This window comes from Kryptolebias marmoratus, linkage group LG3 (genome assembly GCF_001649575.2).
Source record: "Kryptolebias marmoratus isolate JLee-2015 linkage group LG3, ASM164957v2, whole genome shotgun sequence".
In the NCBI taxonomy this organism is placed as follows: domain Eukaryota; kingdom Metazoa; phylum Chordata; class Actinopteri; order Cyprinodontiformes; family Rivulidae; genus Kryptolebias; species Kryptolebias marmoratus.
In genome coordinates this window covers 1,784,938-1,811,975 of record NC_051432.1, presented here as the reverse complement: position 1 = coordinate 1,811,975, position 27,038 = coordinate 1,784,938, and the positions used below count along the sequence as shown (strand labels likewise).

Below are 27,038 nucleotides of genomic sequence, written 5' to 3'. Positions count from 1 at the left end.
ATGCGTGTGTGGCATTTTAGTAGTGTGTATACACAATTTGAATATTTTTTGAGTGTGCGTGAGGGTTTTTTTTGAGTGTGCGTGAATATTTTTTGAGTTTGCGTGAGTTTTTTGTAGTGTGTGAGAGACAAAACGTACATTTTGTCCTAAACGGCCCCTCATACTCCTCCCTGCTCCGTCCCTGCTGTCCATCCCGTGAATGCGTTCAGAGTCTCTGTAGGCGCTCACAGCGGCGGAGAGGCGGAGCTTGCTCCCCGTGCTCTGATTGGTCGAGAGTGACGTATCGGGAAGCCCTTCCTGGCGTGTCTGCTCACAGGGAGGAGGAGAGGCAGGCAGACTGCAGTGTTGTTAGTTTGAACAAAATGGCTGCGAGACCACTGTCAACGAGAGCTCCCTGAACCGCCTACCGCGAGTGTCCGCTCCGTCGTCTGGATCAGCGCAGAATGTATTTTGTCGGAGCCGCTTCTCGGTTCGCGTTCGCGGCGGTCGGCCCATCGCCAGCCGCCCAGCCGGCGACTTAAACAAAACAAACGTTTCTTTTTTGCACTTTAAAACAAGTTGGCTGGCTGACGGCCGTCGGCTTGCTCAGCGAGAACTGCTCGGCGATTTTTTTTTTAATTTTTTATTTTTTTCTCCCCCCGACTAAAACTGCCTGAATTCTCCCGTTTTGCAGAACCTCGCGACGGTCGACGACTGAGTAAGCCAACCAGCTAACTATAGCTTCAATAATTTAGCTGCTTTTAAAAGTCGTTTTATTCGTATTTGGGGTTTTGTGTGTGTGTGTGTGTGTGTGTGTGTGTGTGTTTGTTATTATTAGTGGTGCTTCGCCCCTTCCCCGCCCCTCGTTACAACATCGTGTCGTTTTACAGCAAATGTTTTTGTTTTTTTTGCCCAGTCTAATTTTGACAAACTATTTAATTGAATCCCTTGCTGAAAGCAGAAATCACCGTACTTGCTGTGTGTTTATCTGGCTGCGTAGCCGCTGTTTACCTCGGATATTATCTTTGACACCAAGCTGCTTCAGCAGCAGTCGGCTTATCTATCAAGTCTGACTTTAATTGCGATTAAATCTCTGCTCCATCGCTTTACGGGTAACTTAAAAACAAACAAACAAAAAAAAAAGAAGAGGAGGAAAAACAAAATGCTTTTTTGCATATTTTTCTGCCATGCACCGACTCTAAGCTGAAACAAGCGGCCAAAGCTGTTATGAACGGAAGGTAAGTTTCAAAACAACAACCTAAATGTGTCATAAATTTATGATTATTCTTGTTCAGTGTTTGAAAATCTATGTTTCAGCTGGAAAATGAGCACAAGCTAGCAGCTATGCTTGATAAATAAGCCCCAAAATAATATTGTCATTTTATTGAAACATTTATTTGCAATAGCAGCATTATTTGCATATTCAGAAGCCCAATAAAAATAATATTTAATGCGCTTTTCTTTGATTCTACCTTGTGAAATTATGTTTATTGGTGTAATTATCATTAGAGGCTGGAAAAAGCTGGATTCTTGTGTGTTTTATTATGATTGGCTGGGTGCACAGGAACACCATTGTGCATGTGTCTTATGATGCATTCACGGACGGACTTGAGAGTTCCCTGGTGTAATTCATTAGTTATTAGAAGGTAATGGCACACTTTCTGTTTTTTAATAGCATGAATGCTAATTGTGCCGTAGCAGCAAAACTGTCATGTTTTGTTAAATGTGGGGATTAGTTCCAGCTCATCTTAGTTGCCGCTGCGGTCATACATTTAAGTTCCTACGTTTCATCTTTTTTTGCTCTATTTTTCATTCTGTAACTGTATCACATCATGTATCTTGTGCACTGCTGTACATTCCACCACACCAGTAATTCCGAGTACATTATTAAACACAGCCGTCCTGTCTCTTCGTCTCCCCCTTCCTCCCGCCTCCATATGAAAGCTTGGGGTTCTGATTGAACTGTCGCCTTCCATTGCATCGCCCCTTCCTGCATCCTGTCCCTAGGCACTGAAGTATAGCTTTTAATATCTCCTCTGCGTGTCTTAATTGAAGTACATAATTTCCTGTTCAATTTCAAACCCTTATTCTCCCCCCCCCCCCTCTCTCTGACATTTTTGTCACAACTGTCTTATCTCTGTCGTCACACACCATCGAGGTGATGAAAGGAAAAATGCACACATGCACCAATTGAACACATGCATTATAAAATTAAAATAGAGGAGGTGGTGTAGGCTGCATCCGGATGCTCAGTTCTTGAGTCCATTTCTGTATGTTGGTGGTCTGAAAACGGGTGTCCGAATGAGCCCTCGCCTGCACACGTGCAACAGCTCTTGTTGTTTTCGCTGTCGGACTTTGCGACCATTCACGTGAAGCTCAAATCCCAGGCAGGTAGTTAAAGCCCTCCGGTTGTTAATGAGATCTGGAGCTGCCTCCTGCATGCCATGGACACCCACAGCTGACTCTCAGGCGCAGCCGGGCTCCTGCAGGAGGCTGAGCCCAGCCGTCTTCCCAACAGAATGCAAACAGGGAGTAGAAAAGGTCGTGTAGGGATTTTGTGAAGATTGAGAACATAAATGTATAAGAATGCAGTAATCCTAATTACTTATACTTATCATACGTCAGCCTAAGTCTGTTCTGGTATTAAACCACCACCAGTGGGATTGCTCCAAGCCTAGGCATGAAGAGGCTTGGTTTTGTGGTTTTATATTTCTTTAGGAATTCATAAATCATCTACTTCAGAACAGAAATGCTACTACTGGTATCTGTGTGTAACTGTAGTTCTTTTTTTCCTTGATGCAAAGGAATCCAAAAAAATGAGAAATTAGGACCCAAACGCGTTGAATTCTTTTACTTTGTCCATTTTGGCAGCATCCTAGCATGAAACACATTACCCACGCTGGCTCCGGATCTAACCAGGCTGCAGGCTGTTGGCATCCAGGCACTATTTTGATTAGACTGTGTTGTAACAAAGCCATGAGGACGAACTCTGGCAGTGACTCCCATCTGCAGCTGCTTATCACAGAAAGGGCAGGATCATTTATTTACGGGGGGACAGGGGCGGGACCCAAGGCTCGCGTTCCCCTTATTTGACCCTTCACAGACAAAACATAAAGTCTGCTATCATTAGCCTTGTTTCCTCTGTAGGAATAAAAGCAACTTGAACCAGCCTGCTCATCCTTTATCACTGTACGCCATTACGTACCTTTTTGTTCTTCAATATTACATAGTCTTTACTTCTTAAAAGTGAAAGTTTAAATCTGAAAAAAAAAAAAAAACGAAACAACAAACTTACCAGGTTTTCTATTTTAAAATGATACTTGTTTTGATTGTGTTGCCTGTCCCTTTTTCCCCATGAGTGACCTTAACCCAGGCCCAACTGTGGCCGTCACCGAGCCTGTGATTATGAGGCTTTTCAAATGACTGGCACAGTCCTGATAGATAACGTGCTTAACACCGCCGCAGGGTGCTGCTCCAGTAGGGGAGCGTTGACAGTAGAATCAGCTGGATTCAATTGGAGGCTGCCAAAAGCCATTATCCTCTTCCTCTGCTCTTTTTTGTATTGCCGTTTTGAAGTGAGGAAGGGCACGATATAGATTTACCAGGCTTTTGTGTTCGGTGTGGTCATTGTACTAAATGGAGTGATTTTTTTTTTTTTTTTTGTCTGTGTGTGTGTACAAACATTGTGGACCAGAGGGAGGGGGGTGAATCTCATCTGTGTTGACAGTAGGTATGTAGGGCACAACAAAGCCTGAAGAGGTTGCAGTATCCTAAGATGGATTAAATCACCCAGGAACAACGTATTCACACTTCACATAGGCAGGCCTTTTTGTATTTCAGTGGTTTTAGTTTATTAGATTGGTCTTTTCTTTCTTTTGAATTTAATGTCACAATTGTATAAGGTGTGTAAGACTTGGTTTACCGTGAAGCTAATGGGTCTTTGGTTAGTCATGTCATACACAGAGTTTGGAGGGAGAAAGGTCTGTGAAACGTCCTTGTCTAAGTTGTGTGCCAACTGAGGGGGCAGGAGCTAAAGGGGCCTACCAGGGGTATGCGAGGATAGGGGCAGGGGGATGGTGGGGTGAGCGCAGCTGAAGCCAGCAAGCTGCTGCCTGGGAGTCTTGGCAGGGGTCCAGGGGAATGTTCAGTGTGCCGATGCTCGGTGGGGGCCTCCGTCCCTGCCTCTGCTTCGTGTTGGCTGATTGGCGAGAAGGAGATGGGAAGGAGATGGGAATCACATGGAAACTGACAGACACTATACAGGCCATCCAGCTCACTTTGTTTCCTCTTTCCCCGCACCAACATTAGCCAGCCTTCCACATTATGTAACAGGACTTAGGCCCTGCAGGACTTCCTGAGCTTTAAGTTGAGGCTGAGTGAACAGCAGGAGGATGCAGTGCCTGACCCTGAGCTGGGGCCACGGCTTAGGTCCACAAGCTCAGGTCAGCTGGGTTATTGTCAAGACTGTATATCCTTTTACTGTAAATTTTAGTAGTCAAAAAAAAAGTGAGCTTTTTCTTTGGATTTCTGAGATTTCATTTTTAGAATAATGTGATGTGAATATGCTGCTAAGCGTTATTAACAAAATGTGTGCTTGAGCTGCGACCCAGTTTAAATTTCAATGTTTCACGCTAGCAGATTAATTGCAGCGTTTGAAATAGTTTGATTCAGTATTAAATGACTCATAAAGTATCTGTGGAAACTAGAGAATTGGGGCACGAAAGCTGCATTAATTACTTTTACATTAATTTATTTTATTTTTTTTACCATTTCGAGACTTACACCACACAGCATCTCTGCAGATTGGTGCCAGAGCAGCAGGTTTCAGGGTAATCATTCTTATTGGATTAATTAAACAAATAAAACTATATTAATTTAATTTATTTAGAAACTCATTGTGTATGTCTTAACCTTCCTCTCACCCTGGAAAATGTGAAGTAATTCTATATCTGTTTTTTTTTTTTCTCGTCTCTTACTTGAAATCTTGCTTTTCTTCCCCTTATAGCGTGCACCCGAATAAAACCAATCTCTTCCATTCAGTCAGAAACAAATTTTCCCATTTTTCTAACAGGCTGCAGAATATTCACAACCAAGTATAATTACATTTGGATGCACAAGTATATAAATATAAATAAGAATAAGAATAATAAATTCATATAAACAAACACAAAGCAAAGAATAACACTTTCACCATCACACTTGTCTCGAAAGCTTCTTCTTAAATTCTCTAAGCTTTCGCTGTGCTGATGACAGGGAGCAGGCTTGCTTGGTCGTGTGCATTGTGCTGTTTTCTCATTTAATGAGCTGCCACTGTGTTTAAAGTTTCATATCGACTTGGCAGAGGCAGCAGCCAAGAGTCGAGCCTGAGAGCTTATTTTCTGGAGACAAACCTCAAAGCTTTTGTTTATACCGAAACCCAAACTATCTTGCTATCTGATTCTATGACTTTTATTTTTACTCCAACTTGGCGTTCCCTTTAATCACTCCTCGCCGCCCACCTGTTCACGTTCAAGTCAGTCTGTCAACCACAGATTCCACCAACCAAGAAAATTTTTGTCACAGTTTTTGAGGCGGGTTTTCTGTCTGGTCGCCCTAAATGTTTTGCTAAAGCCACCTGCTTTAAGCAAAGCTGGTATGCATTAGGGATAAGACTCTTTAGGCACCTCATGACTCGATTCGATTATACCTCAGAGAGCTGCGATTCGATCATAAAATGGTTATTGATGGTTCTCGCTTATCAGATTTTGTGATTTAATGCCAGGAGGCGGATGATGAGCTTATGATCTGGATCTAGAGCATTGTGAAACTGAAATGCAGAGACAGAAATACATATTTAAATTACTATTGTCAAGACTGTTGGCTTGGTTTACATAAATAAACACGACTCTGTATATTTTCATGCCTAATAAAGAGTGCCTAATACCATATGCCAGTAAACCCTATAAATCGCAGGCCGTAGAAAAGCTAACGTGATTAACATTATTGAAAATTTATACACAAATTAAATGTTTCAGTAATTGCCAAAAACAGTAATGTTCTGTTTACGTAAACTATTGTTCACAGAAATATTTTCCTGGTTTCAGCAAAGAAAAGATGAAAAAGATGTGAAAGCACACAGCAACAAGTTAGCACTACAGCAGCTACGGCAACTCTACCAGGACAAACTGCACTGAGCTGTATCTACGCTGCTGACTTTCCTAACCTGTGGCTGCACAGATCTGTGTTAACAAAGTTGATTTTTGACATTTGGAAATAAATATAAAAAAAAAATCCATGTCTGCAGTTCACTTCATTGAAGCGAATACCAAAACTCCCACCCTTACTATGCACACAATATTTACCACCCAAGCCGCCAGTGTGGATGTAAGTTGAGTTACTTACTGCTTATCAGCCGTGGAGTTTACAGTCAATAAGCTCCTTCAAAACTACTCCGACTGCATAAACACAAACTCACAGCAGCACAAGTTTGGAAGGTATTAAATTAAAGATTAAATTTCCAGGAACGGGATGCCCATAATGTTTTATATAATTTGGCCCAGGGGAGTCCTGTGGCGTCTTTGATGCCACATGAATGTTAATGTCTGTAGAGAGTGGATTTACCTCATTTTATGGACTTTTCCATTATTAGTATTAGTATGTAGTGGGAGGTGTTATGTGTGCATTTGGTCTGACAGCTGCTTCAAAGACATGAGATTGCATGTTTTCCTTGCAGTTTGTTTCCTTTTAAAGTTCCTCTGCCTCCTTTGTCTTGATCGGTTATTGTACATCGCACTCGCAGTCTTCGTTTGTTCTTGTTTTTCATCATCCTTGATATTTTGTTTCCCATCCTTCTTAAAAACCCAAGGTGCAGTAAAAATGTTTCCCCCGTATCATCTCTTCTTGTCGTTCAGTTTCATTTCCAACTTTCCAGTGTCTCAAGTTTTTTTTCTGTAGGTCTTTTCCATGTTCTCAGTCCCTGTGCCATGACTGGTTCTCTGGCGGCTGTCGTTCCTAATTGGTATTGCTCTGAATCTGCTTTCATCTTCTGCCTGGTACCCCCTCCTCTCCACTCTCTGCATCCTTCGTGTAAAGAGACAGGCATCAGACAAACTGCTTCCCTGTGCGTGTTGTGATTTTATAGTTTCTTCATTCCTGCACTATGTGCTCATGTTCATGCCTTGCTATCACGTGTCCTTACTTACTGCCCTTCCCTCCAGCCAAGGAGCAGTTGTGTTCAACGTTGAAGATGATAATCCCGCTTAGCAAAAAGTCTTTTCTTTTGCAGTTTTAGAAAAGCTTTCATTTTGATCCAAACCAAAATTAGCAGTGAAAGCAGGGTTGGGATCAAATGGCAAACCGTGGTCCAACAAAAAGAAAGTGGCTTTTCTGTTCTAAGCCACAGTTAAAGGAAGTTATAGTTATTTTCAGACCTGAAATAGAACATTGTGGAAACACAATATGCTCTCCGAACAAAGAAAAAGTAACAAGAATAGATTTATTAACATAAGTAATTTTTCTTTGACGATGCTGCTTGTACGAATTCTACAATAGTATTTATTTTTGGCGAAGAGATTATGAAAATGATGATAAAATCAAATATAACTGGAGGCAGATCATGTTGGTGACAGCAAGACTTACAGTAGATATGAGATGTACTGTGTTTTGATACACATTCAAAACATTTATGTAAACCCAAGCATACCAGTATAGAAACTATTCAGTGCATCAAAAACTTTGGGTTATCTATTTTAGCTTTGATGAGTCTAATCTTTATATTATCTTACTGCCATTTGGGCCAAATAGTGTAAAGCCCAGCACATCTTAGCCAGGGTCACTGCTGAGGAAGTGCTGGTGTCAGCACTGCTGGAGGGGGTCAGGGAGAAGCATGTAAGGCTATATGTGAGGGCAACTGAGGTCAGGAGTGAAGCTAACTTTGGCGTTAACTACTTCAAATCAGAAGACAACTGTCCGCTCTCTTATGTCACATATCAGTTTTGTTTGCCAGGTTACACTTTTCTCTAATTTTACCCTCAGTAGCAATAAAACCATGCAACTGTCAGACAGAACAACAGCTCTGTACACTCATACTGTTGTGTTGTGACGCTGGTATCAGGCTGACCTGATTTTTCTCCAACCCTTTTATTGTAGTAATAGTAATCAGATAGCTGTAGCTCCAGTGTCATTTAAAAAGCTTAAAGTAGCTGCTGTCAGGATAACAAGGTCAGCTCTATTTGAAAGGTTCACTAGAAAGCGATTTTTAAAAATAAAACTAGCACGGATGTACACCGGTCCTAACCCATCGTGGCTGCTGTCCCCTTTTCGGCTCCCCTTGTTGTCACCGTGTCCCGCCGTCATGGCTCTTCATGCTCCCTCTGCTAGGTGAATCTTAGCAGCTGAATGTCGTACATTATCATTATGTCTGATGGTTGGAGCAAAGACCGAACAGGCTTAAAATGGAAGAGAATAAATGAGAAATGTGCTGCTACACTTCTGAACACTTGCCCACATTACACAAACCGCATTTGTATTCATGCACACGCGCGCACACATAATTTAAAGTCCTATTTATTACCTGAGGGCAGCCTTCCTTTAACTGCTGAGATAGCACAATGACACACACACACACACACTGAGTGTCAGTGTGAAAACTAGGACTGTGTGAACATAAGGGAGTGAGGGAGACAAAGATTGCAAGAAGGAAGGAGGGAAGAATGATGAAGATGGAGGAGGGAAGAAATAGTAGGAAGATCTCATTATCTCATCATTTTGACCAGCTGCGATGGCCACAACTCTTGCAGTTTTTTTTTTGAGGATTTGGCTGTAATGTATTGTTGACAACAGTATTGGTTATTTTCTCTTCGCTCATCTGTCTGTTTGTCCATCTGTTTGCACGTTTACCGCTCGTTCGAAACATCACCGCACCATCAGAGGCCTCTCGATATTTTGACTGACATTTCCCTCCCCCCCGTAGCACAGCGGGGGGCCGGGCCTTCTATTAAATCTGTTAGCAGCATTAGGATTCATCCATATTTTTATTTATTCAAATTTAGAATCATACCCTTGCCTCACGCGAGTCTGTTTTCTGTTCAGGGCGGGATGCATAACAATCAGCATTACAGTTTATCAGCTTATAACTTTGATTACATGAATTTATCAATTAAATCAAAAGTTATGCATTTTAATGATCATCTCAAAATCCTGTGAAGACTAGTGTTGGATTAGAGTTGTAAAACCTGAAAATAAGAAGTACTTTGAGCCCAACACAGAATGAGACAATCCTTTTTATCTTTGCAATTTTTTAAGAACTTTTCGGTTTGATCCGAACCATATTTTATTTTTGATAAGCTTCACAAGCAGTTTCTTTTATCTAATATTTAAAAAGACATCTCTTTGTCAACTAAGTGACTGCTTTCAGATCATTACTTTAAATACTTTAACATCACCTGCAAGTACTTGAAAAACTCCTATAACATCCATTATAAGGGCTTTTAGATATATTTTGAAATATTATTACAACTTTATATGTTGAGTCTTGTGGACCATAGCAGTGAGTCATGATTTTCAAGACTCTGATGGGTAGTTTATTTTTGTCCGTGCCTTTACCCTTTTTAATAAATTAGTTTGACATAAAGGGGGTAGTTTTAAAAGAAAGTTTGATTCTTTTAGTCTGTTATCATGAAGCACGGCAGCTATTTGTTCAAAGCAAGTGGGTTTGAGTTTCTTGCAGCACTTGCTGAGGGGAAAAAGAATAGCCCATTATTTTAGTCTGACACAGAGATAATTTTCATTTGCATATTTTTGAGAGTGTCATATCAATTTAGTGATGCCGTGGTGCTGTTTTTTTTTTTTAAATTTTTTTAAAGTTTCCCTTTCACTTTCTGAGAACTGAACCGATACAATCAGTTCTTTTGTCTCAGGTCATACATCTAATAGTTTCCAGGAGCTGTCACTCGAGCCGAGCCAAAGGAAATAAATGTTTAAATGAAGCAGTGAGTTTCATCTGGCCCTCAGGCTGGCTGTCTCGCTCATTGGACTCACACACACTGAAAACAAGTCTTTATAAATAAGACCTTGTGTCTCATTCTGTCACTTTGTTGGCTTAAAGTTGGCTTTCTTTTCAATCCTTTTAATCCTTACCATCTTTATTTTCTCTTCTCTCCTTGCATTTTTTTAAAAAAAACCTTTTTATGCTTGCTTTTGTTCTTGCTGTCACTTTAGGGCTTGTTTTTATTTGCAAGTCTTCATATTTGTATTTAAACCTCCTTCTCATTTTCTTAAGATTAAAAAAAGAAAATGTTGCTATTTAGTGTCTGCAATAATTATTGAATAGTACGATGGCTGGGGACGGAAACATTTCTTCAACATTAAAGTTACAGCCTTACTAATTAGTTTTTATGTGACAAGTAGGGTTTTAGTTCCTGTGTCTGTTTTATCCTAAAAAATGGTTAGGAGTGAATAAGAAAAAGGACAAAGTGATTTATTAGACCTAATCTGAAGCTCCGTCCCCTGGACAAACCAACTGTAGAGACCAGTTGGAAAAAGCAACTCAGGCTAAGATTAGGATTGGGACTTTGCTGTTTTGGCAAGAATCCATTTGGAGACTCATTCAGGAACCAGAAGTCCCTGTTTCTAACTGCCCTGGCCAAATCCCAAATCTAAAACTTTATAACCCAAAGTCAGAAGTGTTTTCAAGTAAATGCCAGAGTGGTTTGAATACTACATGTAAATGTAGCACAAGTTCTCTATTTTAATTTTTAAATGATCATCTGATCAGTGTCTATTTATAGGGCTGGACACTGAGTTTTTCTTCAGTGTGTTGTGGTTATGAACATAGCTGTTCACATTTTTACAAAACTAGAATCTTTCTTTAATCAGAAACATGAAAATGCATGAATACTAGAGTTGGATCCAGGGGTTTTTGGAAACTTTATGCTCCAAAGAAGCCTTTATTTTACCCGTTATCTTACACTTTTCAGAGTTGGGGCACTCCACAAAACAAGTATTTTCTTTTTCAAATGTATAATTGAATCCATTGCTGCCTTTTATTTATTCATTGTGAGGCGTACAGATTTTACACAACAGATTTCAACCACATGTTGAACAACTGGCAACAGGCTCTTTTTGTGTTTAGACGATCGGGGAGGTTTCCCTCTGCTGACTTCATGTGCAAACCTGTTTGTGCATCAGATTTTTTCACAGAGCAACGATCCACCACCATCAAAGCCAAACGTTCCTGCAGCTCCTCTTGCCATCAGACCAGGGTTTTATTGCACAGAGGTTCATTTTTATCTGAACAAAGTTTTCTTCCACAACTCGTCGAGACTTGACCTGGAGTCTTTCCTGCACTTTTATTTCCCCAAACTACAAAATACTAGTGCTTGAATTTATTTATTTTTTTGAATGTTAGTTTGCCTCAGAAGGTTTTGGTTCCTCTCATTTAAAATTTAAATGAAATTCTTTTAAATTCATCCAGTGATGACTTGACTTGTATGCAGCTGTGTGTCTGTGACCCGTTTAGCTGCACAGTATTAATAAAACAGTGGAAGAGGTTAAGCTTTTCTTTTTCTTTTTTTTATAAAAGCTAAATTTTGGCTTTCTCCTCTCATGCCGTGTTGCTCTCTTTCTTTGTTTTCGAACAGCTGAGAGAAGCAAGCAACTCAAGAAAGAGAATCATTTGATGGAAGAAAGGAAAAAGAAAAAGCAAGAAGAAAAGACTAAGAAGGACATCACTCAGAAAGAGGTGAGCTGCACTCTTCTTTCCTTTGTTTTTGGGGCGGACTTTATGTTTTCAATATATAGGCAAAAGGCTGTTGCCCTGTCATGACCTAAAGAGCATCCAAGTTACTGTTTGATTTAGTAAGTAATCATTTTTTATAAGCTCTTAGGAATAATACTTGTGGTGGATTTGCTGAAATATGGACATTATACTGTATTTGAAGGATAATTTCTTTAAAGAAATTGTTGTCAGGTTTATCAAATGGCATTAGATTTACTGTCCTTAATAATATAGCTGTTCCACTGTTGAATAAAACTTCTTTTTCATTATGGTTTTGATGCGTTTGCTTTTTCTTGCTCATTTTTTAAAATTGTAATTTTTTTTCTCCTTCTGCAGGCCACTGATCAGAAACCCAAAGGTGAGTGTCATGATTAGGTAAACTTTAAAACCACCTGATGTGCATGCATCAACTCTTATTACGACACACTTATCCACTCATACATGCGTTATTCGTGCATTTAGCATTCATATGCCCAGACGGACACGCGTATTAATTACATGTATGCACAACTGAGCCATCCGACTTTATGCTTTTCAGACACACATGCACCCATTTTAGAGCAGATACAGTGGAGTGTAATGCAGAGTGACGCTCAGTACGCCGCAGCATCGGGCAGTGAAGCGTGAGGGCACCCAGACAGCTCACCCAGTGTGATTTTTTTTTGGGGGGTGGGGGGATGGGATGTGTTGAATAAAAGAAGAGAAGGCAGTTAAGCTGTGATACAAAGAAGAGCAGGGCCTAAAGAACACAGTCCTCATGTGCCCTTTGTGCTTTCTGCTGAAATAGACGTTGTGTGTAGTGCTACAAAGTTAGCTTCACCGTCACAATCCTGGCTCTGTGGCTCGCAGTTTCCCCAATGAGACTTGTGCTTTAAACTGATTTGATGCCACAAATGTAAAAACACTTATAAACACTTCTTGCATAAGTCTACTCCCTATACATTTTTGAGTCTCCTCTTGGAAATTTAACTGGAACATCTGCATGAATCGAATTTATGTCAAGTGAGAAGCAGTTCACCAACTTCGACCTTAAATGTCGACACAGACAATGTAAACACCTGTAGTAATTTAACTTGCCTTATCCCATATCAATCATATAACTGCTGCTTACTTTGTATTATTTTTTTTCTTACCATAAAGCTGTCCTTAACTTAAACTGATGTGTACAATATTACCGTACAGTATAGCAGCGGGTAGCTCTTGAAGCCAAGGCAGCAGTTTAGGGATTAGGTGTCTTTAACATCAGAAGAGTTTACAGGAAGTGCGCTCCTTGTAAACCAACCTAACTATGTAGCTTAAACTAATTTGCACACAACTGGAATTAAATTTGCAGCAGAATTTTTAAGGACCGTTTTCAAATCAGTACAGTTGCTGTTTTAGGGTACTCTGATACTCCCTACCCTACTGCACACACAGTGCTGTGTAACGTCTATCTCTAAGCAAGTTTTCTTCATGCCTATATGTACAAAACCAAACAAAAAGTGTTTAATAAACGGGTACTGTTAGTAATACTTGCAACACCCACTAGTTTTCAGCTTGACTGGAATCCTGGCAGCTCAGAAGACAGGTTATCTGAGGTCATTCCCAGCTCAGAGATCTGACGTTTGAGGAAATTAGGTCCTCCATAAATGTGTTTGAGTTATAAGTGAAACCTAATCCAGGAGATGGTGTTAAAATCATTCCTGTGCGTTTGTTAGTGCCTGTCCTGCATCTAGTTTACCCAGCAGTGTCTTAGTCTGGGTTTGACAGTAAGGGTTTAACAATACTCTCTCCTGCTTGCCTTGGACTCTTACTGGATATTTGAATTCATCACCACCCCTGTGCTCTGCTGCACTGTCAATAACCTTGGCCTATTATTCAGTTTTTAGAGCTTTACACAATTCTGATTTAGGCTGCTTTGTGGCCTCCTTTCAAATTGTGGTGATAAACACTAAAGGGGAAAAAGGGGATTTATGTTGTGGTCTCATCAATGTATATATCTGTATGTACATGCCGGAGGTTCAAAAGTAGCTGATCCTAGTTCTTTAAATTCACTCACATATTTTACATTCACATAATTTGGCTGCCTTTTATAACGACAATCTTGCCTTCATAGATTTTATTGCTTCATTCAACAACATGTTGTGCTGATGACATGAGTTCTTACTTTAATTATCAAAAACTGGAGGAAGATCTGAGAAGTGTTATATTTGGGAGTTTGTATTTAGTTCCTGAGATGGTTGTCAGCATACAGTTTGCATTTCAACACACTTGTAAATTTTACTTCTTTCCAAACAGTAACACAATTTGGTTATGAGCTGTGGTTGTTTGCTTTTATACATTTTTTTTTTAGGATTTCCTTTACTTACTTATTCTTACCCATTGCCAATGTAGAGCTCAAATCATAAAAAACCTATCACCCCTGTAATATGTATGTTTTTTGTGCTGTTGATTGTGTAGCAGCATCTGAATTGTTAAGGATTAGGGAAGAAATTTTGATATCTCTGGTTGGGAGAGAGGGCTGCAGACAGGAGCTCAGTTGAAGGAGCCACAAGATAGATGGATGAAGTGTAACGAGCTGGTTTGGGACGAGATAAAAACCAAAAGTGAAAAAAGAAATGAAATGGAGGAGAGAAAGCAATGAAGCTTCGAGCACTTTGGACGAGTGCTAAAAATGACCATCAAGCCTCAGCTCTGGAGCTAATGCAGAGAGCTAATGGGATGGACTTTTATTTTAGGGTGTGTTTAATGAGAGATGGAGAGGGAAGGGGACTTGGAATGACACTCTGATTGTGTGTACGTAATAAGTGCCCATGCAGACCGAAAGAAAAAGAAAGTTGGGGAAAGAAGTCATTTTTTGAAGACCAATCAAGTCATCAGGACTTGTGTGCGTTTTCTCCCAACCTTCCATCTCCAACATCTTCAGCATGGAAGGTGGTGTCAATGCGATACAATTGTCTTTTCATGCGTGGCACTAAATAACAGAGGTGGGAAGGAAGAAAATCGGTGTGCAGTAGTGATTTGCGTCTTTCCATCCATATCATTGATTCTGCCTTCTTTACACATTTTTAGGAATTCATAGTCTCATACACGAAACACCCCCCACCCCCTTTCTTCTTAGTTATTTTCTGCTTTCCTCTCTGCGGGTCTCCCTGGGCCCAGGCATTTCAATTTGTTTGCGGTAATCGATCTCGGCCCAGCGCGTTCATGTGTATGAAAATGAGATAAAGCTTCGGCTCGCTGGAATTAACTTCTCTGCCCCCTATTAGGCACAGAGCTTCATCGAATGCAGGGTTCCAGGAGGCTGTGTCCCCATTGCCCCGAACCTCCTCCTCCCCTCCAACACACATATATAGGCTGGACCTCTGATACAGACCCCCCCACCCTCCCTTTCTCCCCCTCTGAGGGATGCTCATTATTCACCCACAGCACACATGCAGGTTCATCACAATCTCTCCCAGTGCCGCAATCATAGTCGCTTAGTTTACCGATACATATGCCTTCTAACACTGACAGAACCATGCGCATCCCAGCATGCATACAGGATGTAGCTGTGTGTCCCTAACAGCTTAAATTCATCAAAACACATGCATGCTCATCCCTTCAGTGGCTGCAAAGACCTATCCTTTTCTTTTCTTTTCATTCTTTGACTAATGCACACATTTGCTTCATTACGCATCACAGCTAAGATAATAATATCCTCGCCGCGGTCGTTGTGAAGCATTCACATACACAGAGATCTTGAGGTAGCGCGAAAACCTAGTCCAAGCAGGAAGTTAGATAAGCACAACTCAGAACACAAGAGTCTGCATTCAGATAACACGACGCCACAGCAATACATCAGTGTTGCTCATAATCAGAAAATCTGCGGTCTCCATTTTTTTTTTTTTTCTGCTCTTGTACTTTTTCAGCGCCGAAAAGGGTACAGAGCTAATGTAATCCCTGTCGCTTACTCTCCTCCTTAACCGTGCGGTTTGTTCTGCCGGTTTCATTTCACCCACTCTGTGCTCAGCCCCGGCGACTCTGCATCGCTGTGCAGAGGAGAAACATATTTGCACGGTGTCGCCATGGTGATAACAGCATTATATTTTTTCAAAGTGGCGAGAGATGCACTTAAACCCAAGTGTGTCCTCTCATTTTGTATTGGATTAATTTGCAATTTCACATGCTATTAATTGCGTCAACACTTTTAAAATAGAATTTCATGAATTGCAATCTAATTAGAGGCTAATTTACTTTAGGTTTTCGCGCTTGCTTTTTTTTTTCCTCCTTCTTCCTTCAGTTAACCACATTTATAAGCGCTCAATGAATTAATAGTGTATAGCTTGCGAATTATGTCCAGTAGATTTATGACTGGAGTGCATAATTGTTTTTCTTCCATCCACTGTTTGCTCTTTCAACGTGCACATAAAGTGCCAGAGGAGCGATGGAGGAGGAGACCACGAGCAGAGACAGAGAAATCTGCAGACTTAAACAGTTCTTTCTTCTCGATTTGTTTACTGTATGTTGTTTGATCACACATGCTGCTGACAAGAGCCTTCCCCCATCATTGAGCTGTTTCATGTCACATATTTGGCAGATTAACAGGAAGTAACCCAGTTGATACAAGTGACACTTTACCCTGTGCTTTAAAGGGATTCTGTCTGAATTTTTTCAGTACAAGGCTGATTGTCTGTGTCACCATATGGGAGCCCTTATTGTTTTGTCCATGGGTCATTGGCATCTGCAGTTAAACCACAGAAAAAGAGGCTGGTGATGTTGAGGATGAACTCCATTTCACCCCTTCCCTTTAATTTTAAGCCCTACTCCTCAGTTTATTTATCCACATGGAAGGGGCGTTCTGATCCTTCTTGTGATGTAATGGAAGGCAAAGGGGCGGGGCTTTCAAACCGTTAAAAACACATTTTCTAGGGGGACTTTAAAATGAAGGGATTTGCTTCCAAATAGGGTGTTCCTCACTAAAAACATTTTTACTCACAGAAAAAGCACTGCCGTTTAGTTTGATGGATTTCATTTGGCGTTATTGTCGGTTATTTTTAACAAGCATAAAATATAGTGAAGATAGCAACATATTTCTTTATTAAGAATATTTAAGTGTCACAACAGCTACTGTAATGTCTAGTTGGTTGTGCCAATCTATTACATTTGGTGTTTTCATCAGTTATCCTCAACAAGCATTAAGAATGGCACAAATAGCATCACGTATGTGTGTTGACTTGTATCGTGTCAACAAACACTTTATATTCTGGCATGTTAAATTTTGTTATTAGAAGTTTTTATGCCTGCTCCTTGTGACTGCAGGTTGCAGGTTTAGGAGGGATGTGAATGGTTAGGCGTAACGTAGGGGTTACACTAAGAAAGCAGAGTTGGATTTTGCCTGTTCTAAAGCTGTAATGCCCCATAGCTGTAAGTCATAATAGACCTGTGCTTTAGAAGCCATCTGTTAGACCCCCAATGAGTGGTACCCATGATGCTTCTGGGGTTCCATGTGCCCTGGTGACCCTGGGGCTCTAACCGTGGGAGTCAGTGTTCCTCTTTTGTGTGTGAGCCTTTAAAAACTTTAAGATATTTTCAATCATGCCGTTTAGCTCTCAGATTTAGAAGGCATGTGTCCTGAGGCAGTTGTTGCCCTCAGGCACCGATCTTGAATAGAGAGGCAGCGCGATCTTGTTAAAGCTCTCTACCCGCAGTGTGTGTCAGCTGCTTTTAGGGTTAAACGGCGAGAGGGGATTCTTGGGACACCTCTGTCGTATTCCTGCTCGGCTGGGGGAGATGCTCTTGAGGAGTGCAACCGAGACTTGAAAAAGGAATAAATAAAATAAAGAAATTGAAGCAGACGGGAGTTGGGGAGGTGTGGGGGCTAATTAAGAGAGTGGAAGAAAACGTAGTATGGAAAGAGGTTGCATAAAGCGCAGGGGGGGTCACGAGAGGCGCACAGAGTTGCATTAGGCAACTGTCAGTCTCTATAGCAACGACCCATAATGAAATGGGCGAGCGGTGAGAAATTTAGTCTGCGTGTGTGAAGGAGGGAGTTTCTGTTCTTTCCTGATGCCGACAGATGGGACCATCTATAAACACACTCATTTAAACATTCAAGTGCATATAAAGACAAATACACATACGTTAAACTTCTGTTACTGAGGGATCCGCTTAGTTACAGCGCACAAGCAAGCAAATGTAGAGATTCAACATCAATATCCTACTTTTGTTTTTAATTATGATAGTACTAATTATTTTAGTGTTATAATAATTGCTAGACTTGGTGCCTTTTCTTCTTCCTGATAACAAGTTTATTGAAGTAACATTTCCATGACAACGAGGATATAAGTTGAGTCTTTGAATGGCAGATAAAAAGTGTGGGGTGGTATTCTGGGTAACTTACTTTGAAAGAAGGGACTTTTTTTTCTTCCATTTTGGAACAAGTTTTTTTGGAGGAGGAAATAAGAGGTGTGATACTGAAAAGATCACAAACTCACTTTCTGTTTGACTCAAATTGGAGTTTTTTTGTTTATATTTAAGTGTGTGTGTGTGCATGTGTTGCATCAGGCAAGCCTGTTTGTTCTTTTAGCTTTAAGGACTGTTTTGATCTAGTTTCCTTGAGAATTTAAGTGGCTCTTTGATGAACACTCCTTTTATAGCTTGTTTTCATGGATTAAAAGCAATTATTTAGTCTCTGCAGCTCTAGAACTGTTTAGGACCCAACAAAAGCAGCTTTTAGACCAACATAAACAATTTTAAACATATCTTTTTCTGAGTTTTCCTACGTCTCGGCTATAATTAGATCAAGAAACGTGCCATTGTGTTGGGGATATAAGCCTGTGCATTGTGTCTATCCCTCCCCCCTTCTACAAACATGGCTGCATAATAAAGTGGATCTGCAAACAATAGACTGAGGAGATGTGGGAACCTGCTCTTCCAGGCATGAGGCTGAGGGGAGCCGTCCAGTTCTTTGCATTTACACAAACCCGGTCCTTGTGCCAGTTGCACCTATTTCCTGGATTTTTAGTTCAACTTCAGATTCGTCCAGGTCTTCCTATTTACCATTGTGTCCCACTTATGTTTTGAATTGTTAAGCCCCTGCTACACCTTGCTTTCACTTACACTATGTAACTAATCATTTAGTTTAAAGAAAGGCTGTAATTAAAACTTCTGTGCACGATTGCTGAGAAGACCTCAGCAGGAGAGTTTAATAGATTGTAGTTACTTGATACAGATGCTTATTAAATTATCTCTCATCTCCATGCTCAGGTATGGAGGGGTTTGTTTCTGTTGCATAGTACACTCCCGTGCAGGAGGTACAGTAACTGTCAGTAAGAAGTGGAGCTATGAAGAACTGTGCTGTCAAACCATGCCTTACCCCACCATCTAATAGAAAAACATCATTAGATGTCTAAATTTTCAGTATTTAAGTTTTAAAGTCACTGCTTTTACTTACATTTTTCTCTACCAGTGAAACTAATACAGTGCTTATTTATGACATTATTTGTATTTTCACTAAAAAAGTCTTAAAGTGGAATCAATGTATAACATTTATGAACAGTTGGCTCATAGTCGGAGAATAAGAAAAATAAATCTGTTCTCTTAATATGAGGTCAGTAGGTAGAGAGTCTGTCAAAATGGACAACAACAGATCACTAAATAATTAAGTAAGACGCATCTGGTAATCAGACATGAAATGGGTGAAATTCAGTCCCAATTTCTGCTCAAACCGATCTGAAGCATGTCTGCAGAATCAGATGTGGCACTGTTTAAACACACTGTAAAAACTTGCTTTATACTATAAGATTTAAAGTAGACGGTCATTAAAAAGTGACACCTTCACAACCTGTAACCCAGTTGAGGAAAGGGCTGCACAATATGGGGGAAAAAAAGTGATTGCAGTTTTCTTTAATATTTATTTTCTTCAGTATTTTCCTTTGTTTTGTCATCATGGTGCTCACAACACTTTGTTTTAACATCTTAGCCATTTTCATCTTCGCTGGAGTTGAGCATGAAGTGCAGTTCGATTCCACCCCTTTGGGCATTCATAATATTAGTATGGAGAGGACGAATGCATGGCACTTAGAATATAACAGCCTATGATTTAATGCAGTTCTTTGCACATTGATATTGTGATGTCGAGAAATTTGATACATTGTGCAGCTCTATTTAATATCATGCAACTTAACCCTGTGCATTTGTTTCATTTTTCAAGTACTGGGTGTAACTAGCATATTAAACACTTTGACACTCTCATGCTGAAGAGTCCTATACTTTTTTCTTAGTATCTTATTAAAGTAACCCCAACCATCCCTTGTTCAGAAGTATCAATGAATTGGCAATCCATCCAATCAAGGTGGGATAGAAAAAGATTAGATTACATCAGGGGTGGGCAGTCCTGGTCCTCGAGGGCCACCATCCTGCATGTTTTACTTGTTTTTCTGCTCCAACACACCTGATTTGAATCAATTGCTGATTAACAGGCTTCTGCAGAACATGAAGAAGTGATTTAACCACTGAATCAGGTGTGTTGGAGCAGGGAAACAAGGAAAACATGCAGGATGGTGGCATTCGAGGACCAGGGTTGCCTTCCCCTGGATTAGACCATTCTATTGTTATCCCTATTTTTGCAACACAACTTATGTGCCAGTGCAAAAAATAAAAAGTTTATTAACTAAAGAAGATAATATTTCTGATGCTTGCTTCATTATTTTACAACTCCCGTTGGGTGCACAAAATACACAAATAAAGACAACTGGACCAAAACTCAAAGAAGAGAAGTTTAACTGTAAAATCTGACTGAACAGTTTGTTCAGAAATTTTGAACTTTAACCTTTCACAGGCTCTTTCTATTCATAATTAGTCAAATGTTGTAATCATGACATTATCAGTATTTGTGGGCCTTGTATTGTATGTTGTCGTATTGTAACTGGGGCTGCACACTATATTGAAAGTTTAACATCAACGCAATATCAGTGAGCGCAATATCATTATCATAGAGGACTGCAATAAGTAATAGACCATTATATTTCAAGTTCCATGCATTCATGTTTTGCACGTTGACAGTATATTTTGTCAATCTAATGGGCTCTCACTTACCTACAGCTGGTTTAAATGATAGTGATAACAAGAAAGACAGCATGGAGTGAGGAAAATATAGATTAGTTGCAACTGATAGCGTTATCTCAATATTAAACAAGAATATCTCACATCGCAAGTTTTTCTAAATGTCTTTGGACTCCTTTTTTGAACGTCTTTGGAGTCCAAGTTGTTTTTTCCAACTAGAATGAAGTTTCAGAGTTTGAGAGGTTTCGAGGTTTCTTGAAAATTACTGTTACAACAGTCTGCGGTGACACCTTGCAGCAGAAGGAAAGAAAAGTGATGCTGGGTAAAAATAGGCTCCTTGTTGGAAACATCCAGCTGGGGCTGGAAGAGAGATGAAAGAAATTGAAAAGAAAGAAAAATGACAGATTGGATGGGGGAGATATTTGGACTGAAACCAAAGGAAATGACAAGGAGTAAGAAATAAGACGGGGGAGAAGGGGTGGCAGGGGGAAGAATGGCACAAGATAAAGGATCAAAATGTAAAAAGGTCCAGAGACAGAAAAACATAGAGGGTCCAGGAAGAAGAGCAGCAGGAGGAGGAGGAAAGAAAATAAAAAGAAAGCGCTCTGAGGCTCCGAAGCAACCTGTAGATGAAAAGACGAGGGGGTAAGGAGAGGTGGAGACAGAATGGGTCGGGCAGGGAGGACAAGGGCCAGGGTGGCGTGCACTCACCACCCTGCTGTTTGATTGGTTGAGACAGCGTCAGGCGGGCTGAGCTGAATTTAATCAGAAATGTGCGTCACCAACTGCAGCTTCAAACCTGCAGCCAGTCGAGCTTGATCAGGGAAAACTCTCATTCGGTTTGACACAAATCTCATTGTTGAGATGCGTGCATGTTTGCAGCCGCATTGATAAGCGAATAATGGCTGAGCTCGGGGAAGCTACTTCCAAAGGGGATTGCTGCCATCTTAAAACAGCTCCAACTTACAAAACTTTTAAAGCGGTTCATTCAAATACTACTTTATAAACTTTTACACTGCCATCAATTTCATATTACATGGTTATTCTGGCAGAAATATTTAAAGTCCTGATGAATCTGTCCCCTGGATGCCCTGGAAGTGCTACGTGTCGCTGCTACTGGTACTATTTAGGCTTATAAATAACCGTAGAATCCAATGTGAATAATTATGTTTGGTGAAATTGATGGAGATGTAAAGGTTTATAAATTAGCATTCCCAAAACCTGCTGTGAGATTTGGATTAGCCGTTAGCTCGTTTGTCCTTTCAAACATAAACTGTATTTCTCCAAACAAAACACTACTGGTAAGATATTATTTATAACATTTACACAAAAACCCACTTCAATACAGCCAAACGTTTTCTTTAACCTCTATTCTGTTAATGCAGACCTGTGTGCTCGTGTCACAGCCGGGTTTATTCCTAACCATGAAGTTTAAGATCTTCTAAGTAACAGTAAGGACCCTTAAGAAAGCTAAGAGGTTGAAACTTTGACGATTCAACCTCTCTCTTTGCTTTAATTACTGCATCTTTCTCTTTCCATTTGCATGAGTGAAAGCAGTGACATCTCTTGTGTCGAACCAAGTGACTACAGAAAACTACATCATTAGCTGTTCACACACGCACTAGAAAACAGTAACTCGAAGCACTGATTGGGTCATCAGCTATTTCTGTGACAGGGAGTCCTTAGGTCAAGTGCTTCTACGCCAGACCTACTTTAACCTTTCATTCCACTCGCTCCAATATGCTCACACAGCCATAGAATCACACCAGCGTGCTCTTCAAGTGTTCGAGCCAAAACTTTTTTTGTTTAGTATTTGTCCGGCTCCTGCTTCTAATAACGTTTTTTCTGGCCATCATCTTGTTAAATTGGTGCTTGGTCGCATAACCGCTGGGTCAGTCTTGGGTCAAATCAATTGTAGAAGTTCTACGCGTGATGGGAGATGGAGCAGCAGAAGATGTATAATGAAGAAAATAAAATGTTCCTGCTTGTTAAGTGTGTCAGCGTCAGTCGACGTAAAAAAGGACTTTACATTAGGGCAGCGACTTTAACACAATAGGTTGCAAAAAGCCGTTAACTTGGCTATAAAACACACAAACGAAATGTAGTAAGAGAAATAAATGCAGTTAAAAAGCGGGGTTCTGTGAAGAGGTCATATACGATTAATATCTTACCTGTTGTATATAGCTCTTTGAAAAGCCTTAGTTTGTAGAAATAAAGTTTAATTCTGACTGGATTGCTGAGCTCATGACTAGACTGAATCCAGGCAAGACCAGAGAGGATTGCTGCCATCCTAAACCAGTTCCCATGTCAACAACTTCAGTTTATTGGAATACTGCTTCCGAACTTTTTACCTTGTTGTCAGCTTCCTGTTGCATGGTTAATTCAAACAAACTTTAATTAAAGATAAAACATGTTTAAAACAACCAAAGTTGACTATAGTGCTAGACCGTAAACCCATAGAACAAAAACAAAAGATCAATTAATAGCCCAAATCCATTAAAATTAATCAAAACCGAAATAAAGTTGCATGAAATTCCATTCCCGTTTTAAAGTGCAAATAGCAGCAGCTAGCTGTAGCACTTCCAATACAACTTTGGACACATCTGGAAGAAATTTCATATTATTCTTCCAAAAAAAACAAAAAACCAACCTATTGTAAATTTGATGATTGTGTTTAGGTTTAAATAATGATGTTTGCATCAACTACTGTGAAATCTTAATCATTGGAGTTGTGTAAATACGGCAAAGTTAGCCATTATTTGCTTGTCAGTGTTATCCAAATAGAATATTTTCTCTTCTGATACATTTCCCCCCCCTTCAAGTAAATTCTGTCACAGATTTTATGAGGCTCTTCATAACTTATTAATTTTTAGTCTGTTTTCATGTTTGGGTAAAGCGTGCAAGACTCAGCTTTTGTGCACAGCCATCCCATTTGCGTCTGTACTTGATGGCAGTAGCAGAAGTTGCATTTTAACTTATAAAGGAAATTAAATTGGAATAGTGATTGCAGAAACATCATTATCATTAGAGGTTAAACAATATTTTTAAAATCTGACACTACGAGTAGTGTCAGCCTAGTTTAGTCAGGAATAACATCTGTAATGGGTAGTATAGTGAGTTTACTTGGACAATAATATTTTTGCGACTTGCGTGTGTTTTCCTGTGTGTGAAAGCTTTTATGCCGTGTATTGTATCTGTGCAGTGCCAGAGCCTGCTCCCTCTAAGCCCAGTCCTGGTCCATCTCATCACCTCCAACCCTCCAGCCCCACGCTGCCCCTCTCCTCCTCCTCCTCCTCCTCCTCCTCCTCCTCCTCCTCCTGTTCTTCTGGCAATGGCAAGCGCTCCCCCTGCGGTATCCAACTCCCGACTCAGACTCCCCCTCAGCAGCAGTGCCAGTTGTCCTCTGCCAGTGCTCGCTACCCGCCCAGAGAGGTGCCCCCGCGCTTCCGTCAGCAGGAGCACAAGCAGCTACTGAAGAGAGGCCAGCCGCTGCCCGCAGGAGCTCTCAGTGCTTTCACTCTCTCCTCATCCTCTCCCTCCTCTTCTTCTTCTCCCTCGCCATCTTCCTCCTCTTCTACTACGAGTACCAGCAGCACCGCCCCAAACTCTGCCACGTCCTCCTCGAACGAACGCCACCCAGGTTTGTGTCAGTGTAGTCGGTTTGTGTTTTAGGAGTCCTATTTATTTATTTTTTCCCCCTTGTTGGTGTTTAATGTGTGCAGGTCATCTGAGGTGGTTGGTAATAGTTTTTGTATTTTAGCTTGGTTTTGTCACTGAACACAAACTGAAACTGTTTTCATTTGTGTGTTTCTATTTTATCCATCATTTCCCATCCATTGTTCATTTTAATTTAGAATTGTAAGTTCAGTTTCTCCTATCCACAGCAGCACTGATAAGTTCCCAACAGTGATGATGTGTTATGTAACAAGTGGTAATGGCACACCTGCATTTCCTGTCAGAAATTAATAAACTTGACTGGAGAAACAATAATAAAGCTATCATTTTGAAAAAGGTAGCTGGTAACTTATTAATGACAGAGTTCAGCTGCTTTAGTTTCTCCTCGCTCTGACTTAATTCACACACTCTGATCTCTTTAGCAAGTGGTAGACTTTTAATGAGTCCCCTGTTGGCCCCTAAGATCAGTAATACTGAGCTTGCCTCAAGGGGCTCCTTGTGGAGTGTTTGTTTGTGTTTGGGTGTGTGTAATGTGTTGGTGCTTGGCTATTTAGATCAGTATTACGGCTGTATTTCTATCTCACTCTTTCTTTTTTTATTTCTGACGTGGCCTTTCTATTTATTTATTTTTTGATAAGCAGACATTTTTGTGCCATCATGAACACTTTTCATTTTTCCAAGATGTTTGTTTTTCATTTGTCAGACTGTAAACTAGTTTTACCCATCTGCCTTATTTGTACACTAACTGCCAGTGCATCGCATCTTCCGACGTTAACACACTGTAACCTCGAAGACACAAATGTGAGGACAACTCTGAGTGTCGCACGGCGTTTTCACGGTTCGATTTTTGAGCGGGAGCGTCTGCTCACGTCTTTGTTTACTTTCTTCCCTCCTGCTGGTTTTCCCTTCCCTTTTGATCAGCGATGCTTTGCTGCCTTTGATTACCGACTTAACATTTGCCGCGAGAACACCGAGCTCTCGGTAAACAGATCTGCAGCTGCTGCAGCGCATAGCTAGCTACTCACAAAAGCAGTGCAGAGGCAAACTGATCTTTGTGTGCCTCATCGCTGTTCTTGTGCTAATGCCTGTGCCACCAGTCGCAGCATCAAACAAAAGCTAAAAGTGGATGAAACCAGTCAGGGAATTACCTTTTTGATGTGTTGTCTTATTGGGTTTACTAACACAGTTATAGCTGAGGTTTTGCATGTGTTTCTATTGGATAATTTAGTAAAAATGTTGATAATATTCTGGTGATAAATGTTTAACTGAGGCTCATTTAGATTTTCCTGCATTTTTCCATCAAACATTAGTCAGATTCTAAAGAGAATAATATTATGTATGATAGTACTATAACAATATTTCCCATTTGTGCTTTGATCCAGGATCTAAATTCAGCTGTAGCTTAAATCAGAGCAGCAACACATGCAGTCTAAGCCTTTAGAATCAAACAGAAATTACTCTCCTTTGGGCTTCATACTAGTTAAGACACCCTGGTTCAGTGTATTAACCTATAATGGCTTAGCCCAGCACTTTTCGACCTGGTTGACCTTGTTTTCCCTGGGGTCTTCCAGTACAACACAGCCTGTGCCAGATTAGCCTCTGGCAGGGTTTCCACTTTCTTTACACTCTTTTGTTTTTGTCCTAAGGGCTTCCAACCCACAGTCCATTCTTTTCTTGTCATCTTAGCTAATAGCCTCTAGCCGGTGGCCATGTTGTTTTGGCAATTCTGGCCCAAATTAGATAGAAGACATTGTAGTTAAATTCTTCCGTTTACTCCTGAATCTCCTGCTTTATTTACATTCAGCATTATGATTATGGTAGGTTTTAAAATTGATTGAGTTTTACTCGTGTCAGCTTGCTTACAAGTCTCTGCTTCCAACTTTGTTGAAGCAATGTAATATAATCACAGTATTGTGTCATATTCAGCATATTGCACACTGACTGTTCTTATAACATTTATTACTTTTTTTTCTATTTCAAATCAGTTTTTTCTTTTAAGTTCCATCTGTGTACACAAACCACTTATGGACTTGCTGACTCACACGTGCTTGTATTCATACTATTTTTGAATCAGCTTCACCCTAGCTTCCACTCGGGGACCTACGGCTTTCACTTCAGTTTAATAAGTGGTACGAAAACCCATGTTTTTCAACTGTCTGTACAAGAAGAAAAGAACTTTGAGTGATTTCCCACCTGGATTTTGACACAGTTTTTGTGTTGTTGTGCTGCCTGAGTGATAAATTATCTAAATGTGGATAGCAGCAAATTTCCTTACTCTGTATTTTCTCAAAACAAGCATCTATTTTTCTTCTTCTGGTCATGGATTGATTCACGGTCGTCTTTGTCTGCTGTGTCTTTGGCGCCTCCTTTTTATATGGAAGAGGCGTTTAATGCTGCGCACCCCCCTGCTGATGGATCCGGTGGACCCAAGAGATGATGAAATTTATGTCACACGGTTTTTGTAGTTTTAGTGAACGCTGAACCGTATTTTCAGCTTAGGACTTAAGAGATTTGGTGATGTGACTGTTCATTTCTGTACTTGTGCACATGGAAACAAAAACACATGTAAATTTAATTGTTGACCTAGTTATGTCCTCTCAAATAG

At 40.3% G+C, this 27,038-nt stretch overlaps 1 protein-coding gene across 2 annotated transcripts in view; it reads left to right on the top strand.

Annotated features, from left to right (window-relative positions):
- The first annotated feature begins 309 nt into the window (after window positions 1-309).
- The window catches only part of LOC108245315 (trinucleotide repeat-containing gene 6C protein), a 51,392-nt gene continuing 24,663 nt past the window's right edge, over window positions 310-27,038 (top strand). Inside the window, exons 1-4 of one of the 2 annotated variants that reach the window (XM_017432120.3) lie at window positions 310-1,217; window positions 11,598-11,698; window positions 12,071-12,092; window positions 23,961-24,398. In XM_017432120.3, the coding sequence (XP_017287609.1) occupies window positions 11,636-11,698; window positions 12,071-12,092; window positions 23,961-24,398 (523 nt within the window). In that variant the 5' untranslated portion in view covers window positions 310-1,217; window positions 11,598-11,635. The remainder of the gene's footprint in view (window positions 1,218-11,597; window positions 11,699-12,070; window positions 12,093-23,960; window positions 24,399-27,038) is intronic. The other variant, XM_017432117.3, reaches the window with a different exon arrangement.